The sequence below is a fragment of the Pantherophis guttatus genome, chromosome 4 (assembly GCF_059756535.1).
Source record: "Pantherophis guttatus breed Tessera chromosome 4, ASM5975653v1, whole genome shotgun sequence".
Lineage (NCBI taxonomy): Eukaryota > Metazoa > Chordata > Lepidosauria > Squamata > Colubridae > Pantherophis > Pantherophis guttatus.
Genome location: NC_142066.1, coordinates 146,979,107 through 146,998,695, shown reverse-complemented (window position 1 = coordinate 146,998,695; position 19,589 = coordinate 146,979,107). Strand labels below are relative to the sequence as shown.

The window sequence follows — 19,589 nt, the reverse complement described above, 5'->3', positions numbered from 1 at the left end:
CTGCCATATTATGGTAGAACTTTTAATAACAGCTTTATTGTCAGTAAAGTTAGAGCTCACAATTCTTATGGTTCCATATTTTGAAGTTTGCAATCTCAGGAAAAAATGGTGATAATGATGTTGTTCTTCCAAATGAAAATATTTAAATGTAATAGCTAAAACTTTTTGCTTACTAGGAAAACAGGAAAATTTTATGAAGTTCCAAATGTATTATGCAGTCCAGTGAAGATTGAAATTGAAATAATCTTGCAATATTGCTTGTTTTTATTGATCTATTGAATTTATAACTATTATCTTTCCAGGAAAATAGTAGTAGTAGTAGTAGTAGTAGTAGTAGTAGTAGTAGTAGTAGTAGTAGTAGTAATAGCAACGCTATTTATTCTTTTTTCTGTGGTGAATTATTGGTACCTTCCTGCAGAAGGAAAGTGTACAAATTTTTTTTTGTCCTGGGGCAATATTTTTCCCCTGAAGCAGATTTCATTAGATAAAGGAACAAAGGAAATACAGTGAGGGATAGAATCACAAATACTTTTCTCATAGCTTTAAATTCATCTACATATAGCTATTAAAAATGTGAGGTTCAAATTTAGGAGATTAGTTGCATTCTAAAAAAAGTTTGGAATGTATATTGAACAGACAATTTCCTGTTTACTATTGCGGATTAATTAATTCAATCACTGTAATATATTATTCATAATCTAATCCAATATTTTTCCATTGTTAATGCTGGTTTTAAGAAGACTAGTTGCTAATTTTCCAGGCAATTTACATGCAGAAAATCCCACTTTAACAGTGATTAGAAAAGATAGATTAAAAATGTACAGGGTATTTTTTAGGTTTCAGAGACCCCTTTTGGTGTGATATTTTTTTTTATTCCTATAGTTTGATCGTATAGAACGTTGCTTTCCGTGTCCTAAGTGTAAGGATAATCACAAAGCTTTAAGCTTTTGAAGAGAAGACTGAGCCATTTAGATTTCAGAATCTGTATTAGATTCTGTGAAGTATTCTGACTTGCTGACTGTTACTAAATAAGTCATTTTAACTGGTCTGGCACAGAAAGAAAAGCTGTACATGCAGCTTTATCCATACTCTCCATGGCTGTGTAATCTTCAAGCCATTCTTAATTGGGTTTTTCTTGGCTAGACAAGGGATTTTCCCTCTTTGCTTGCAGTGGGGCATTAAGGTTATGGCACCTAGCCAGCCAAACCAGCTTTAGACATCTCTATATATACATACAAACATATACCCATCTGCATAAGTATAATTTGTAGATTTGAATTTTTTAAATATTAGTGTATCGGTGAACTAGTATCACGTAGAGCCTTAAATACTTCTGTTCTCCAGTAAAAGAAACTCTATACAGAATAATTTTTTTTTTTCTGCCACGTGTCTCATTTATGGGACTAATGTTCCTTCTTTGAAAACCATAACTGATTAGCTACTTGGTGATGAGGTGACTTTCCCTTACACAACAACACTCCCAATTTTCTGTGGGATATAATAGAATGATTAAATTGGATTTGGATTCAAATCCCCATTTAGACATTGAGTATCCACCCACATTGCTCAACCCAACTGGTCTAAACAGATAATAGAATTCTTTATTGGCCAAGTGTGATTGGACACACAAGAGATTTGTCTTTGGTGCATACGCTCTCAGTGTACATAAAATGACAAGATACATTCGTCAAGAATCATAAGGTACACACTTAATGATAGTCATAGGGAACAAATAAGCCATCAAATCATACAGTCAATATAAATCTTAAATATAAAACATTTATATGTGCAATCTTGAGCTCCTGGAGAAATAAGGAATGTAAAATTTGCTGTTCTTTAACAAGATACATTCCTTTTCACTTAATGTTCATGTCTCACTTAATGGCTGCTTTCCTGCTTACTTCTTCCACAGATTACCCCTTACCCCCTCCCTGGACACAGATATATACAATATTGTTCCAAAACTGCCAATCGGATGCCACACTGCTTGTCCAGATCAATGCAGAAGGGCCAAAAAATATTGGAATGACACCCAAGAATGTTCAGTTTGAGCTAATTTAGGTGTGGAGTACATAAGTGTGAATTAGAAAAAAATAGTGTTTATTTCTCAATTGCAGATTAATTTACCCATTCCATTCATCTTTGCCCAGGTGGGAATTCTGTAGATGTGTCAATTTAGTGAACTTTCCACCTGGTAACTTCTGGGCTTTGTTGATGCTTGAGGAAGAGTCATCTCCACCAATATCACTCCAGCCAGAATATTCTCTGAGCAGCAGTTTCATGTCATTGTGCTTTGACTGTTCATCCTTCACTGGCTGCAAGAATAAGCTGCTCGCTTGGGCTGTGTTTTAATATCATTGCACTGTAAAATCTGTCATGTTTCCCAAAAGTCGGAATTCTAAAATAAACTTGTTGATTCCTTCCCCTTCCTCTCTCAGAGCATCAAGAAGAAGAACACCAGTAAGCAAGAGATGAGCACCTATCTGCGCTTCATTGTCTCCCGGATGAAGGAACGGGTGAGTGTTGTACCATAGAGTTGAGTGTAGGATTCTAAGCAGATGTCTTTTTTGTGTGTGCTTTGTTTTGTGACTTCAAATAGTTATAGGTAGTCCTCAACTTAACAATTGATTGCTTAAGACCATTTGAAGTTATAACTGTTCTGTCCGAGCTCCGGATTCCCGAGGATATTGACACACACCAACAGTCCTTATCAAATTTATTAAGTAGCAAGAATAAACCAAAGTTCGGCAAAGGTTGGCAACTAGCCCAGAAAACAAGATACGATAAGACTTTTCCAAAAATGCTCTGATGATAATTACAAGTTGTTTCTAGCAAGAAACAATTTAAATAGGCTAAGGGAGTGGCCAATTATCCTCAATCCTTACTCTCGAGGAGACCTCCTCCTCCTGAGTAGCCACTCCTGCCTTTTGGCAGCCCTGTGTGCTCGAGCATTGAGGAGAGGCTCCTCTACTTCGCTCTCTCCACTTGAAGGAGCCTCTGGAGGTTCTGAAGGCCCAGGCTGAGTCTCTGCCTCTGGCACCACATCCTCTTCAGTCTCCTCGCTGTCCGATGCGAGCGCCAGTTGCGCAGGCTGCTGGCGCGACCCCACACCAGCCTCCTCGTCGTCGGGATCAGCCACGATCCGCGCAGGCCGCTGGCGGGCCACAACAATAACAGATCTACCTTCAGGCTGCTTATGATCTGGATTAGTTATCCAGATTAGAAGTTCTGACTGGCAAGATTTCCCCGTAGTCAGATGACTGAACTTTGGGCGCTTAGCAATATGGCCGTATATTTATGGCCATTTGCAGTCTCCTGGGGTTATACAACTGTTTTAACAACAGTTTTGATGAAAACTGGTATTTCTGGTTTTTAGCAAAACCACATCATAGTGAACAATGGGTTCGCTTAATGACTTCTGTAGCCGCTTTATGACTACCATATTCACTTAATGACTGCTGCAAAAGTTGCAAATTGGGGTAGGTCACGTGACATCTGTTTTACAACCATTACAACTTATAACCATAATGGGGAGGCTCCATTATGGATGATTGTTGAGGACTATATATAAGTCGGCTCTGGAAATGGAACAGAAATCATTTTCTACCTTCCCATTTCCCCTTTCAGTATCTTTGTTTTATCCTCCTGTCTAGAGGTGGGATTCACTTACCTTCCCTACCGTTTCGCAAATGTGAGTGCATACGAATTCTCTCACACACACATACAGACATCTGATCGCTTGAAAGGGACAGGCTGGGCTTTCCTTCTATCGTAAGCATGCACTTCCACAATCTTCCACAATTGCCTGTCCTTTTCTCAAGCAGCAGCAGGGTAGAGATGGGGGAAGGGAGAGCTGATTCCGATGGGCCGCATGGCTTTCTGCCTCATCATAGCAGCAGCCTAATCAACATCAGAGGTCTAGGCCTGGCGGAACGCAAATCGTGCTCGCCGCCTGCTCCACAGCCACAAGGTGAGCAACGGAATAGAGGGGCCCTTCTCTGCAAGGTTGCCTGGTGCCATGGCCAGGGCTTGAGGCTACCAAGAGTGTGCTGGAAATATCTCCAGGCACCCGGAGAGACAGAACTCCCAGCCCTCCCTGATCCGCAGGGCGTGGTTAAGGTGCCCAGCAGCTATGAATTGACTGTTCTCGCCACCTCGTGCACCTCCAAAAAAATAAGACCTCCCAAAAATAAGCTGAAGTGCTTATTTTCAAGCCTAAAAGAAAATAAGACCCGGTCTTATTTTCAGGGAAACACCGTAGTGCCCAGGATTCATTTTCCATTTAATTTTCTATTATTTCAGGTTTTGTCCAGACACAAAATTTATGATGATGGAATAAATAGAGTAACTGCATAGCTTCATGATTTTGAAATGTAGTGGTTTAAAAAAATACTTGAAAAGGACAACCAAACTCTTAATTCTTACCAATACAGTTAAATCTCAATTTGCCAAATTCTGTTTTGATGTATTATTAATCTTCCATATAATGTTTTATCCACTTGTCTCTCCATATGCATTATTCAAAAAAGTCATTTTCAGCTATCAGAACTCTTTATTGGAAATATTGGCAAGAAAAAAAATATTTTTTTTAAGAATTGCTGATTCAATATGTCAAACTGTACAAGATGATTGATTGTTTGAAAACTTAAAATACTCTTTTGGGAGGAAATAGATACTATCCTATTAAAATCTATTAAAATAGAATCATAATATTAATGCATATAAAAACATTTAGGGTTTTTGTTTCTTGATTATGCCTTTCAAATCCTACATGTCAATCTTTTTGGAGTAGAACTGTTTAAAAACTTTAATTGTAAACTGGCATGTAATTCAAATGCTTACGAACTTTTTAAAGGATATGTTACTCTTCTTTCTTGTCAGAATGGGAGATTTCTAAACCAGTATTTTCTGCCAATTTTTAGGCTATTGATCTAAACAAAAAAGGCAAAGACAACAAGCATCCAATGTATCGTCGGCTAGTACATACAGCTGTTGATGTTCCAACCATACAAGAGGTATGTTCCTATATAGTTCTTGAGTTACATGCAACAGAAGAATATTGGCAGTTTTCAGATTAATCTCATTTTTGGACGCCCAATATCCACACCTGGAAATCTCATTTTATTCAGTTCTATCTAGAAACAGTTTGTATGAGTTACTTAGGAGAAGGTTTAATTTAAAAGGACTACTGAGTCTTCTTTTTATAGAAATGCTTTAGGATGAAAGACGAGACCAGAAGCAAAATAGAGCTACTCATTGCACAATTTCACAACTTTAAGCTCCCATAAATTACTCTGTAGAAACTTTAATATAAACATTCCTTTATATGTGTGCTTATTCTGATTGCTGGACAACGCTAATGAATGTTATAAATAATTCTGTTTCAATCTATATAGAAAGTAAATGAAGGAAAATACAGAAGTTATGAGGAATTTAAAGCAGATGCTCAACTTCTTCTACATAACACCGTGATTTTTTATGGAGGTAGGTAGGGACTTATTGGACTTAAAAATAAGATCTTTAAGGAAAGGACATCCTCAGGGTAGAATTGATTATAAAGAATGAGTAAGTGAGAACTTTACATTGTGCTCACTTTTACTTCTCCCTCAAAGCTGAATTAGACAAAGTCATGAAGTTTAAGTCAACATGATGGGTCTGTATTACTTCCATTATTAGAAAGTAGATACTTGAATGGAGAATGCACTTGTCATCGGCTTCCCAAAATGCATCAAAAGGAATGTTGTAGGAACAATTTGTGGAATGTACATAGTTCTTCCTTACCAACTGTCTTGTTAATGACCATTCAAAGTTAGGATGGCACATGGCAACCAATCATTGCCTTTGTAACGATTGCAGTGTCCTAGTCATGTGATCACCAATTGTGTGTTTCACGACTGGCGTGCGACAGGTAGAGTTAATGGAAAAGGCAAAACTAAAAGTTTCAAAAGTTGGAGTCATGTGATGTTTCACTTAATGACCAAAGAGGAAGTGAGATCATAAATTCATTCTGGTCACATATTTCATTTAGTAATTTGAATCACTTAGTAATATAGTTGCTGTCCCAATTGTGGTTGCTAAGCAAGGACTATGTATGGGTCTTCTATTTAAGCCAGCACATCTTTTCTTATGTTTCTCTTTTTTATTAATCTTACTCAGCAATATTTAATTTTCTTTACACCATGAAATATCCAAGCAGATCTTTAAAATATTTGCCAAAAAGAAGAAGGTTTGGCATGTACAATCTTTGGTTATTTAGTTAATTAGAGGTTTAAATCAGGCTGAAGGGACGTAGTGAACTTAGGTATTACAAGCTGATGGGCCAGTTCCTCCAGAATTCAATTGCCAATTGTTTTTCACCATATCATTTACAAAGTCTTAGATGTTTGTGGGTGTGTTCTTTTTACAGTGGACAGTGAACAAGCTGATATAGCCAGAATGCTTTACAAAGACACCTGCCATGAGGTAAGTAATATTTAGTCATGTTGGTGAATTCTGGACAATTGTTTTATCAGTTTCCATATACCCGTGGTTTCATTTGTTTTGAAAATTGTTCTGGAAATCAGAAACAAACTTAAAAAACACACACTGCATTTTGATAGGTTAAAGTTCAGAAACTAATTCCCCATGTAATTCCAAATCCTTATCATGAGTCAAAAGAGCTAATTTTTAAAAGCTAAATAATATTTTTTATCTCATCTGTGAACAATAACATAAATAAAAATAAGTAAAGAAAATTAGGAAGATTTTACATGACTGCTATATTGGTACCTCTTTTAGAACAGGTTTTCTTTCAAAAAGAAATTCACATTTCGATTTCAATGAAAAGCTAAAACACCTAAACAATGATGGTGGATTATTCTCCAGATATTTTAAAAGATAAAAGGTGCCAGAATAATTTGAATGCACCAATATATTTATGTGTGGCTATATGTTTTACCTGTATTGAATAGTTTTGTTTCATCCTTAGAATAAATAATGGTCCTCAACAACTTTTTGTTCAATTTGTACTACTAATATGTTTCTGAAATTATTAGAGGCCAGATAAAAATCTTACCTATGCATCTTACCTTCAAAGAATAGTAGATACACTATATATGATTGACAGCACAGAATTTATTATTCAGTTTTTGGAAAATAGAATTACTTTTGACTTGGATCCTAAGTTATGGATAAATACTCAGTTTCCTTTGATATACTAGTACTACATTGGCAGAATCAAAAGGCCAATGGTTACTACTTTGGTTCGTCAAAGTTTAATGATTTGCTTTAAAATTTGACTAAATATTTTTTATATATAATACAATATCGAAAGGTGTGTTTTTGTTTACTTTTTCCTTCTCTTTTCTCCTTTTGGTGGTTTTTTTCATGAAAGAAATAAATAAATTTTCAAAGAAAGAGAATGAGAAAAAAAACTGATTTACAATTTTAGTTCTGCATTCCAGCATTTCAGAACATATGATGACAAGTGTTTTTCTCCTTTTTTCTCTCAGTTGGATGAACTTCAGCTTTGCAAGAACTGTTTCTATCTATCAAATGCTCGTCCTGACAATTGGTTCTGCTATCCTTGTGTAAGCTTACCTTTTCTCACAACTGAAATATGGAATCTATGGCCCCAAGAAACGGTGATAGAAATTAATCCCAGCTGTTTTAAAGAATGGGATTCATTGAGGATATATATATACAATAGACAAAATTGTAAAAAAGTTAATTCTGTAGCCACCACTAGGTGGAACCATCTTCATACCAATACAAAGATAAGACCAGTTGTCCCATTTTTATATTTCCTTGACTACAGTGATCAATTCCTGTCTCCCTGACATTGGGGAAAGGATTGATGCTACAATAAAGCCTTGCCAGTATTTTCCTGGCTTAAGGGCTCACAGAGTAAAAGCATTCCTTGGAGAAAGCGGATGAACACTTTGTATTCTCAAAATAGCAATCTATAATTCATTTGATGTGCTTGAACACTGCCAAGACCACCTGTAGTGAGCAAACCAGCTTATCAGTTTTTGTATGTTGTGTAGAGAAGGCCAGAATCTTCCATTTCAGAGGTCATAATTTCCAAATTGTGGAATATATACCAGTTAAGCATTCAGAAACATTTGTTTAAACCACATTTTTTGACGCTTGCCTGTGAGGTTTAATTCACCTGCACAGCTTCCTCAATAACATGAAGCAACACAATGCCAATTTTTGCTGATAAGAAGGAACATTTATTTACTTGACGGCTCAATGAAACTGAGTTTCTTTGCTCTAAGTTAACAATGCTTAGAAACTGCCAGCAAAATGATAATTTGTTACACCATGTGAGTATGATCTGTTAAATTATGCTGATACTGGTGTTATGTAGATCAAACTTTTTAAAGTGTTGATTGCTGTTGTTAAGACTTAGTTAAGACTCTGTCATGGGTAGGTTTTGTTGTGGGGTCCTTGGTGCTCTCTTCATTTGGTTGTTTTCTTGTAAACTTTTCATAACCCAGCTAGACAAGCTATTTGTATATATGAACAGATACCAGAGCCCACTCTTCTTGCAGCACTGATAATGTTAGTTAGTTAGGTAATGGAATGTCTGCAAGAAAACCACCAAGGACCTCACAGTTCATACCTGAACTCCAAATATTCTCTTGAGTTGGTAAGCTTTATTTTCATTATGTGACAGTGGTTATACCTAACACCTGCCAAGTCAGAAATACTTCTGTAACTGGTACCATATTCCTTTAATTTTTAGATACCAAATCATGAACTGGTGTGGGCCAAAATGAAAGGCTTTGGATTCTGGCCTGCAAAAGTCATGCAGAAAGAAGACAATCAAGTTGATGTTCGCTTTTTTGGCCATCACCACCAAAGGTATTTTCATTCTTGCAGTGTCTCTTGTATACTGAGACAACCAGCACACCCCTGGGTGTGGTTAATGGTGTGGATTCAACCCAGACTGATGCAGGTTCAAATTCACTTGAACTTTGACCCATTCTTTCTCAGGCCAATCAACCACACTGGATTGCCTTTGCAAGATGAAATTGGAGGTGGAGATGTTGTGGAGCTTCAACTGGAGGAAAAAGATCTAACAAATAAACAACAGTGCGCTTCTCTTTCTAGGTGTGGTGAAATGTCTGGATTCCTAGGAGGGAGAGGCTGCATTCCTGGGGACTAAAAGACAGCAGAATTTAAACAGTTTGGTTGAGGGAAAGAGAGTTAAAATAGCTCCTCCCTAGAGATTTTCAGATTATATCTCTAGTGATGGAAAATGGTTGCTTTAGTTTGGCAAGATTTCTGTCTATGGGTGAAGGACAATCAAGGACACTGCTTGAAGGTCACTCTGTGTCTTTCTTGATTTTTTTCTGGGCCTGATAACTAAGGCTCAGTAAAGTTCTAGCGTTCTCTTAGCCACAAAGACCAACTGGGACCAGTCACTTCTCAGGCACCCTAGTCCAGCTCATAAAGTGGTTTTGATAGGAGAAACAGGAGTAGGGAATCGTTGCATATGTCATCTTGAACTGAACAAAGTAAAGTGAGATATAAATCCATTAAATAACTGCATGATTTGTCTTCCTGACATTTGTGACATTAGACAATCTGAATCCTAAACAGAACCTGCCAAAGAATTCGCTTCTTAAAATTGCCACAGGAATGCAGTTAGTAATCAACTGCTTATTTAATGACTGTTCAAAATTACAGCGGCACTGAAACAAGTGACTTATAACTAGTTCTCACACTTAGGACCGTTGTAACATCCCCACAGTCATATGTTCAAACTTTAGGAACTTTGCAACTGGCATGTATGTATTTTCAGTGGTTGCAGTGTCCAGGAGTCCTAGGATTGCCACTTGCAACCTTTCTAGGGGGCTTCTGACAAGCAGAGTCAATAGGGAAAGCCAGGTTCACTTAACAGCCACTTGATTCACATATCAACTGTAGTGATTCGCTTAGCAACATGGTCAAAAAGTGAATCGTGCCCCATTTGCAAAGTTGTTGAGAGTTACCTGTAGTCTTTAATATAATTCAGATTAATTTTTTTCCTATACCATAAGCAGCGATGTCATGGTGGAGCACCTAGATACTAATAAAGTTAAACATACTGAGAAGCTGTAATTGCACATAGAAATAATTGTTGCAGTTTGGACTAGGAGAAAATGAAAAGTGAAATAGAATTAAAATTAACACTGGGGTGTTAATTGGGGTGAAGAGTATGGCAGGGTGGGGGAGATTCAATGTTGTATCTATGACCTCGCCATCAAAACCCAATGGAGAAGATTCTTTTCATCATTTAGGTAAGATTTGCGCTCTTAGAGTTGAATGGATGTTTGGCATAGAAAAGGATGATTTGAAAACTGAACTGGCAGCCACCTTCAAAGGATGTGCTTAAGTGTATCTTTTCATTTTCATTGTCGAGGGCCTGGATTCCTTCAGAAAATATTCAGGATATCACCGTTAATATACACCGGCTACACGTAAAGCGTAGCATGGGCTGGAAAAAAGCATGTGATGAATTAGAGCTGCATCAGCGTTTCCTTCGGGATGGCAGATTTTGGAAATCCAGAAATGAGGATACAGGAGAGGAAGAAGCAGAATCAAGCATTTCTTCTACCAGTAATGAGCAAGTGAGTAGATGGGTTGAATTATCCCACTTTATATAGCCCAGTTGCAGCTGATTATTGAAGCTCGGCTGTTTCTTTAATCTGCTTTTTTCTTACCGCACATCTGAAAATCCATATATATCTGTCATATGGAAAACTTGTCCACCAGATTCCGGATCTAACATTGTCTGTCTTTACACTGCTTTTAATCGCTGTATTTGTTCAAAAGATTTGCAATAAAAGCAATTCTTCCCTCTTTGGAGTAATTCTAGGATTGGCATCATTGTTTGTACCTGAAGTATACATTTTAAATCTCTTCTGGAAGCTATTGTTTGCTTATTTTTAAATGCATAGTTTATAGAGTGATTCATGTTGGATTCAAATCCCAGAACAGTTGTGGAGTTTAGATTTTGTTTGCATTCTTGTTGTTTTAGGTGAAACTTTGTTGGGTTTTGTATCTCTGCCTGCTTTGTTCTAACTTCATGACAGAAACAAGTTAGAGCGTGCCTCTGTTCTGTTTCTCAGATAAAAAATTCCAAGCCCTCTTGGTAATGGACTTTTTTCAAGGACTCTAAAAACTTATGGGCATAGCAATTAAGAGGTGTGGCACCTTGGTATCTAGCTATATTAATTTGGAAGCTGGGATTTTACCAAATTTTGCAATTTAATTCATGGCCAAAGATAATTGATAATTATAAACATTTACTTTATTAGTTGCATTTTTTAAAAAAAATTTAAGTCAACATTTTTGTAACAAAAAAGACAATTTTGTTATTGACAATTCTAAATGAATGTTTTCTTTTTACTTATTTACTGTTTCTTAATCCATTTCCCCAGCTAAAGGTTACTCAGGAACCAAGAGCAAAGAAAGGAAGACGCAATCAAAGTGTGGAACCTAAAAAGGAAGTAAGGAACAGCATGGCAATTAAATACATGCACTTGTGGGTGAGGGAGAAAACATTATTCAAGCATTTTTCCTTCTGACTGTTTACAAATTCATTTTCTTCATGTTTTATAACTCAGAAAAGTGATCATTTCTTGAAAGAGCATGTTTTAATCTGTTTTTATTTTCTTCATTTGGAAGTATTGTTTTATTTCATTATTTATACTAGCCATATACTCTTAAGTAGGATATTTCTTATAATTTCGAGTAGTGATTTGGAATTGATTCCAACCTATCCATTCTTAATAGAGATAGAATGTGAAGCTATAAGGTTTCATGCTAGTTCACTTCTGCCTATCTATAATTTAACTTTGCCAGTGTTAACATGCATAGATGAGCTTATGTTTTAATCAGAATTAGAATCCTTGTTTGGACCAAGTGGCAAAAAGGAGGGGGAAAAATTGGCCGATGTATGCATTAAGAATACCCCTTCAATTGCTGAGTATCTTCAGAGTTGCCTAAATTCCTATTCTGTATGTTTACAATACTAGTTTAGAGGCATGGTGGCTCAGTGGCTTAATGACACTAGAGATGATCTCAGCTCCGGTGGTTCGAGCCCTAGCATTGCAAAGCAGAGTAAGTGCCTGTCACTTGCCTCAGCTTCTGTCCACACCTAACAGTTTGAAAGCAAGTTCTATGCATGTAGATCGATAGGTACATTTTGGTAGAGAGATGAGCTGGCACTCTTTGCAGGCAGTCCAATTCCTGACGCTTCTGAACCTTCCCTGTTGCCTGTTTGCGAGGCAGTTCTGGGAAGGAAAGGGGCCTTTGATGCTGCTGCAGGAAGACCTACTTGTCTTTCTCTCTGGTGTGAAGCCAGCTCGCCCTTCTGGGGCACACCTGGGAAGTGCACAAGCGGGTCCTATAACAGAGCTGATACCTTCGCAATTCAAACTACTATTCTGCCTTAGCATTGTGGCCTCTTAACTATTGTAATAATGCCATACAGTAATAGTAATAACAGTTAATGGAGATATGCAAAACATAGTAATTTGGAAACCAGTAATGATATTTTATAAAGACGGGTCCTGTCTGAGCTTGCTTGTTTTCTTGCAGACATTTTATTACTCTAACTAGGTAACGTCATCAGTGCCCTCATTTCAACCCTGAGCTACAAATGTTCTCCTTTATTGATATTTTATAATGCATATGTGGGCTCCTTTGTGCTCTCTAGGTTTTTCCTTGCAGACATTTCATTACCCAACTAGGTAACATCATCACTGCTGCATTGATGATGTAATCTAGTCAGGTAATGAAACACCTGCAAGAAAACAACCAAGCTCAGAGGGCATCAAGAATCCCTCAGTTCAACCCTAAGCTGCAACTATTGTCTTCTGTCGATATCATAATGCATGTGATTTCCTCCCCTTCCCCCTCCTCATTGTATGAAATAATGGTGGAGTCATTGGCATGATTATGTTTTAACTGTACAATGTAGCATTACATTTTTGTCTTTAAAGAACACCACAGTTAATTTTTACCTAAGTAATGTTTATAATTATGTTGATTCAATACACATTTTTCAGTCTTTATCTCTCTGATCTAAATGGCTGTAGTCCTCATTGGCCATGTTAATAATGCCTTCTTTGTTATGTTAGGAGCCGGAGCCTGAAACAGAAGCAGTCAGTTCAAGTCAGGAAATTCCCACAATGCCTCAACCCATTGAAAAAATTTCAGTCTCGACCCAGACTAAGAAATTAAGTGCCTCTTCCCCTAAAGTGCTGCACCGGAGCACCCAGACAAATAACGATAGTGGGTGTCAAAACATGTGCCACGAGAAATACAACAAAATCTTCAGCGACTTAAAGGATAGAATCAAGGCTGATCACAAGAGAGAAACTGAGAGGGTTGTGCGAGAAGCTATTGAGAAGGTAATTAACTATGAGTTTGATGGCAGCTTGAGAATATTCTAATTAATTCTAATTATTCATTGTTGCTGAAATTTATTTCTATATATACCTCTTTTCATTCGTTCGGGACTGGAAGGCAGCCCCTTTTCTGTACAAAGATGATAATCCCCTGGCTGATCACTGTGCAGTTAAACTCTTCTAAAATTAATCATTTTAGACAAGAAGTCTGTGATGTCTTCATGACAATAGTGGGAGAATGACACAAATTTCATTCTGCTTGCATGTTGCGCTGTGATGCAGAATGACCCAAGTGGGTATGATTTATGCAAAGACTTTGCATCACTTCGTCGTCATTAGGAGATTCTGCTGGGTGCCTAGGACTCATTGATGGTTTCCAATAAAGGAGAAGTACAGGAATCTTCGCTGAAGATCTGAGCTGAATTTGCTATTCTGTGGTCTACGTTCTGCTTTATGCAGAGGATGTCAAACTCACGGCCCGCAGGCTGCATGTGTCACGCCCACCCCCGGTTTAGGGGGGGAGGGGAAATCACAATACATCACATGACGACAACATGATGGAATGACTTTGACACCCTGGCTTAATGTGACCCATCTCGGAAATGAATCTATTGCTTAATTTTGGCAGCAATAATTTAATACGGGATTGGTGATGAAACATAGTGATGTTCAAACTCTGGTTTAATTTGTATGTACTTTATATAGTTGCCAAACCTGAACAGTACAATTCTGAGCAGGTGTCAAACATGCTGGAAGTCCAGCATTTTTTTTTTCCTGTGGAAAACTGAATACTCTGGAACTATAGTTAGGGTGTCACCAGTGGTGGTTCCTTCTTTTTCAGTTGGAGCCCTGCAATTATTTGAAGGTGAGTGCTAATAGTTCTTCTTCCATTTAGATGGATCTAGGTCCCTTACGGATCAAGGAAATTGCTTCTGTTAAGACCAACTGAGTACAAGTACAGATAGTCCTTGACTTACGACCACAATTGAATCCAAAATTTCCACTGCTTATTAAGACAGTTGTTAAATGAGTTTTGTCCGTTTTATGTCCTTTCTTGCCACGGTTCTTAAGTGAATCACTGCAGTTGTTAAATTAGTAACCCGATTGTAAAGTGAATCTGACTTCCCCGTTGACTCTGCATGTTAGAAGGTCGCAAAAGCTGATCACGTGATCCCAGGACATTGCAACCGTCATAAGCATGAATCAGTTGCCAAGCGTCTGAACTTTGAAAACGTGTACCATGGGGATGCTGCAGCTGTCGTAAGTGTGAAAAAAATGGTCATAAGTCGCTTTTTTCAGTGTCGTTGTAACTTTGAAGGATCACTAAACAAATCATTGTTAACTTGAGACTATCTGTAATGCTGTATAAGATGTTTTTGGAGGAAGAAAGAGTTGGAAGCGCCATTCCTGGCCATTCACTCACCTGCTTTTTAACATTCCAGCTGCGTTCAGAAATGGAGGAAGAAAAAAGGCAGGCTGTGAACAAAGCCATTGCAAATATGCAGACTGAGTGTGACCGAAAGACAAAGCAGGTAAAGGAGAAGTGCAAGGAGGAATTTTTAGAAGAAGTTAAGAAGTTAGCCAGCCAGCACAAACAGCTGATCTCTCAGACCAAGAAGAAACAGTGGGTAAGCAGTACTATAGTGGATTGGTTCCTTGGGCCATGTCTTCTGCGTTCTTATCTGTTGGGGATGTCCCGTAATAAGAGTATTTTGGGATATTAAGAACATTTTGGGACCAGTTCTTTGGAGAGATGAAAGTTTACTTCCCTTCCATACTTCTGCTGTCTCTGTGATCTTAGCTTTCCATTTATTGATTTCTCTGATGAATTTATTTAGGGCAGGTACAAGTAAGCCTACCTTTCTTCCATGAGCTCCAGAAGGCACCCATAGCACGTCTCCTGTCTTTTCCTACACAAAAGTCCTGTGAAGTGTGTTGGGCAGAAGGTTCTCCAGAGAACTTCCAGGCTGAATGGGAATTTGGAGCCTGATTTGTTCAACCACTCAGCACATTAGCTTTGTATTTGCCTCTCCTTCGTCCTAGTGAATGTTGTAGTGTATAGTCCTAGTGTCAGTGACTATGCGGACACATCCCAGCTCCCTTGTTACATGCATTGGGCTCTCGATTGCAAGCTCACAGTTGCCATTCTGGGCTTTGTGGACCCCCTGTGCGCAACCATTTTATAATTCTCTGCTACCTCTTTTCACTTGGGATCTGGTTTAATTCAGTGAAAGGGGGGCACTCTGCACTGAAGATGCAGAGCTTTAAGGAGGTAAGAAGACCCCAGCCCTGTGCTGTTTGTCTCTTTGGTTTTAGTTTTTATAGAACTCTTCTGAACTTTAATTGTTCTTTTTTAATTGTTAATTTTTTGCCATTTGTAAGCTGCCTTGTTGGTGACACGGGCAGCATATAAATTAATAAATAAATAAATAGTTACTTGCTGTTAAGTATACCAGTTATAAGTCCATACTGGCCATTTTGGGGTTGAAGTAAAAAAAGCCCACAAATCTGGACATTGCCAAGTTAGGACATGTTGCCCTCAACCATTAAGGTGATGCTGGCACGTGAACAATCGTTGGTTTAAGGTCTCTAAACCAGCATTTAAAATCGTGATGAGTTGTTGGCTGGCTGATTCCCACAATCAGTTAACAAATGGGTTTTAATGGGTGTTGTGCAAAGAGCGGCATGGTGGCCTAGTGGGGAAGATGCTTGCCTCCCACTCAGTAGGTTGAGAGTTGAATTCTAGGTAGCAGCTGTTTCTCTCCTAGGGTGCAAAGAAAAAAATATCTGCTGCGAACTCCATGTAGGTGTTGGGAAAGGCATCCGGCCAATAAATGCTCAGCCCTATCCAGTCACCCCAGCTACAGCATTGTGAAAAGGGAGTTTTCTGTTATGTAAATCCAGCACCACCAAATGGGATGTGGTTATTTTTGGATTTACAACAATTTGCAAGGAACCATTCCTACAAAGAATTGAGGATTTAGGAGAGTTTAGCATGAAGGAGGAGAACGAGAAAGAGAGGTTCTATTTCATGATTATTTTTCCTTATTGTCCCTTCAGTGCTACAACTGTGAAGAAGAAGCTATGTATCATTGCTGTTGGAACACTTCCTATTGCTCCATCAAGTGTCAGCAGGAACATTGGCATGCTGAGCACAAACGTACCTGTCGTCGGAAAAGATGAAAGCTTCCTCACCTCACCTGTTGCCCTGATTCAGTGCTTTCCTCTAACACAGCAGGTGCTGGGAATCATCTCTAGTTTTTCATGTTGGTTTCCAAGGGGTCAGAATTAATGTGAATTCACTCCCCATTATGATTAATTAGTCTTCTTCTTCTTCTTATTATTATTATTATTGCACCAGTCTGGGAAACACTTTTTCGTAAAAAAAAAATTTTTTTTTGCACAGTTAAATTTCAGTCTTGTGTTTTGACTCTCTGCTTCCAGTGGTCATTACCTTGTGGCCCTCTTTCCCCTTTCTTTTTGCTGGAAAGGTAATTTTAATCTCAGTTGGAGCACATTGCTTTTTTGATAAATTTTAACTGAGGGAATTCGTTGCATTTTCACCAAATTATATATATATAAAAAGATTCAACAAAACAAAGGTGATAGGAACATTTTCAAGAGACCTGAATGTCACAATAAAATAGAAAAAAAGCATACTACCTGGATATAAGAGATGTTAATCATTTGAACTGATTTTCTTTAGCTTATTTTACTGCTTTGAGCGCATTATCTGTTGGCTTGCATATATATTTGAATTTTGGGATCAGGGTTGACATAGTAGATGCTAGTCCTGCCACTTTTTAATGTTCTTTTCCCAATTGTGTTTGTCCTGTTATTATTTTTCTTCATCATTTAGCTTTTATAATGAAAATATTAGCTTTGATCTTATTGTTTCAAAATCACCAGGGATTGGGTGGGGTAGTAGGCTGAGCCAGATCTTAGGGGAGGGAAAAGTAATATTTAAAATTTAAATTTTTGCACATTTCATCCTTCTAATACGAATACTTGTAAAAAGAAAGCCAAAAATTAAAAAAACACCCCCCACAAGAACAGCCCAATTTAGATTTCATCGTATATGGAGTTCCAAGGTTGAGGCATAGAAAGAAAAGGTTTAATATTTGTCCTGCTCTTTTTACCTCCTTCCAGCCCTTTGTCCCCCATTTTTACCTTTCGAACCACTAGTTAATTATTAATCTGATTTATGCACTCAAATAAGAAATTAAGTCCTAAGGATGAGGAAGCACTTAAGTTTCACAAAAGCAGTTATGTCTGTAATATTTGGTTATTGCCATTTTTATGCTAGAATGAAGAATAATGCATGTTAATTTTCCTGTATTAAAGATGCTGTGATTTGTAAAAAGTTTGTCTTTTGCGGAATGTTTGGATAAAGAAGTGCTACCAATAGGAATGGATCGATAGTTAAAAAGTTATTTTTCTCCCTCTCTTCCCTCCCTTTTGTTTATTTTATGTATAGGTATATATATAAATTTATATATATATATAAATTGCATCCATGTTCAGAGACAATTTTTTTTATACAAGGTGTACAACTTTATTTAACCAGCTTATCTTCTAATGCTCTTGCCATTGTAGGGTTCTACTCAAGATGGTCTTAAAATTCAACCAACTCCCCTTGAACATTCTTTTTCCAAGTTCAAACAAAGTAAATTGTAAATATTTATGTAGACCTTGGATATTTATTGAAAGTGATCATACAATGAATCATACGAATAGGAGAACTGGGAGAAAAGGATTTTAGAACGAAATTTCTCTGGAGTTTGCTAGAATCATTCAGAAGATCAAACCTCCTATTAAGGTTTCTGGGATCTATTGCTATAGTCTGGAACAGTGTTTCTCAACACAGTAACTTTAAGATGGGTGGACTTCCACTGGGCTTGGGAATTGTGGGAAATTGAAGTCTTACACCTTAATGATGTTCAAGTTGACAAGCATTGATATTGATCGTTAAACGAATAATGGCAATTGAAGTAGAGTACCAGTTTGAACTTTGAAAATTCAGGCCACATAGCCTGAGTTTAAACAAGATAGAGTTAGTAAGATGAGGGCAGTACTTAACAAGTATATCTATATTTACCAAATTTCATGACTAATCTCTTGGAATACCTAGTTGCCCCATTTATCCTGGTGGGCCTTCATTATTCCATCACCCCGGAATCATTCTCTAAAATGGACAGGTCTGGCAAAGAATCACTCCATACAAAGGGAGCCTCCGTGCTCCCAAATAGAGGTTAGCTCATGCAAATACTAACTTTTATCTAGTGACTTAAATTTTTTAACAATTAAGTAATTATGTTATGGCTATATATATAGGAGGCCTTCACCCTAGAGCAAGTGCAACAAAAGAAACACCCTTTGATTATTTTATTATTGTCCCTCTTTACCCTACTTACAATTTAAAAAAACCTTCGGTCCAACCCTATAAAAAGCAAGTTTTTGTGAAAACTATTTTTTGGGGGTATAAAATCATTCCGGGATATGTAATATTTAACTGAATAGATGCATGAAAGTAAAATTTGTGTTTTTTTGGCTTTTTTTTCCCTTTTGTCTCTGTTGACACGGTTGCACATTTTCAAGTTATTACAGTGTGAAAACTGTGGATTTGTTTTTTTTAAATCAACAAAAGAACAATAAAAAAATTGTGGCCTGGTTTTGTATAAGTTTTAGGGGAAAATATTGTTTAGAATTCCTTATTTCAAACATCTTTTTTTTTTCCTGCAAATCATAAATCTATATTAAAGTGTTGAGCTTAGCCACTATGCACATTGTAATTTACTCATTGTGGCTGTGCAGTCTATGACGCATTCTGGCATTTTGTAAGCTGCTCTGACTAGCAACATATTAAATGTGTTAACATTGGTTAATAAATGTATTTGAAAAGGCAACAGTGCCTTCTAGTCTTTTTTGTCTTCGTTACTTTTAAGCTTTCCTAGGTTAACGCAGATGACACACTTTGTCATCAAAGATTTTTGTAGTATTGTTGGCTACTTTACTTTGGAAAAGGATGGCATCTGATAAATGTGACAAGTTAGCTTGTTCAACATGGTGTCAATTGATTGCTGTCAGCTGTTAGAACTTCCTGGAATCCTATCTAAGATATTAAATACAAGAATGGGGACCGCAAAAAATAACACACTTTAAAAATGATGCTGAGATAGAATTAAAATGTTGTCTGCTAAGAAG

The 19,589-nt window shown here is 37.4% G+C and overlaps 1 protein-coding gene across 21 annotated transcripts in view; it reads left to right on the top strand.

The window, feature by feature from the left end:
* The window catches only part of ZMYND11 (zinc finger MYND-type containing 11), a 115,496-nt gene extending 96,205 nt beyond the window's left edge, over positions 1-19,291 (top strand). For 5 of the 21 annotated variants that reach the window (XM_087893048.1, XM_034402068.3, XM_034402070.3 and 2 more), the window contains 12 exons: positions 2,439-2,516; positions 4,923-5,015; positions 5,397-5,484; positions 6,407-6,462; positions 7,491-7,568; positions 8,729-8,847; positions 8,980-9,096; positions 10,391-10,598; positions 11,412-11,519; positions 13,116-13,388; positions 14,828-15,013; positions 16,446-17,068. In XM_087893048.1, the coding sequence (XP_087749174.1) occupies positions 2,439-2,516; positions 4,923-5,015; positions 5,397-5,484; positions 6,407-6,462; positions 7,491-7,568; positions 8,729-8,847; positions 8,980-9,096; positions 10,391-10,598; positions 11,412-11,519; positions 13,116-13,388; positions 14,828-15,013; positions 16,446-16,568 (1,527 nt within the window). In that variant the 3' untranslated portion in view covers positions 16,569-17,068. Of the gene's footprint in view, positions 1-2,438; positions 2,517-4,922; positions 5,016-5,396; positions 5,485-6,406; positions 6,463-7,490; positions 7,569-8,728; positions 8,848-8,979; positions 9,097-10,390; positions 10,599-11,411; positions 11,520-13,115; positions 13,389-14,827; positions 15,014-16,445 lie in introns of all 21 variants that reach the window. The other 16 variants (XM_087893044.1, XM_087893051.1, XM_087893052.1 and 13 more) reach the window with 6 other exon arrangements.
* Positions 19,292-19,589: the final 298 nt, after the last annotated feature.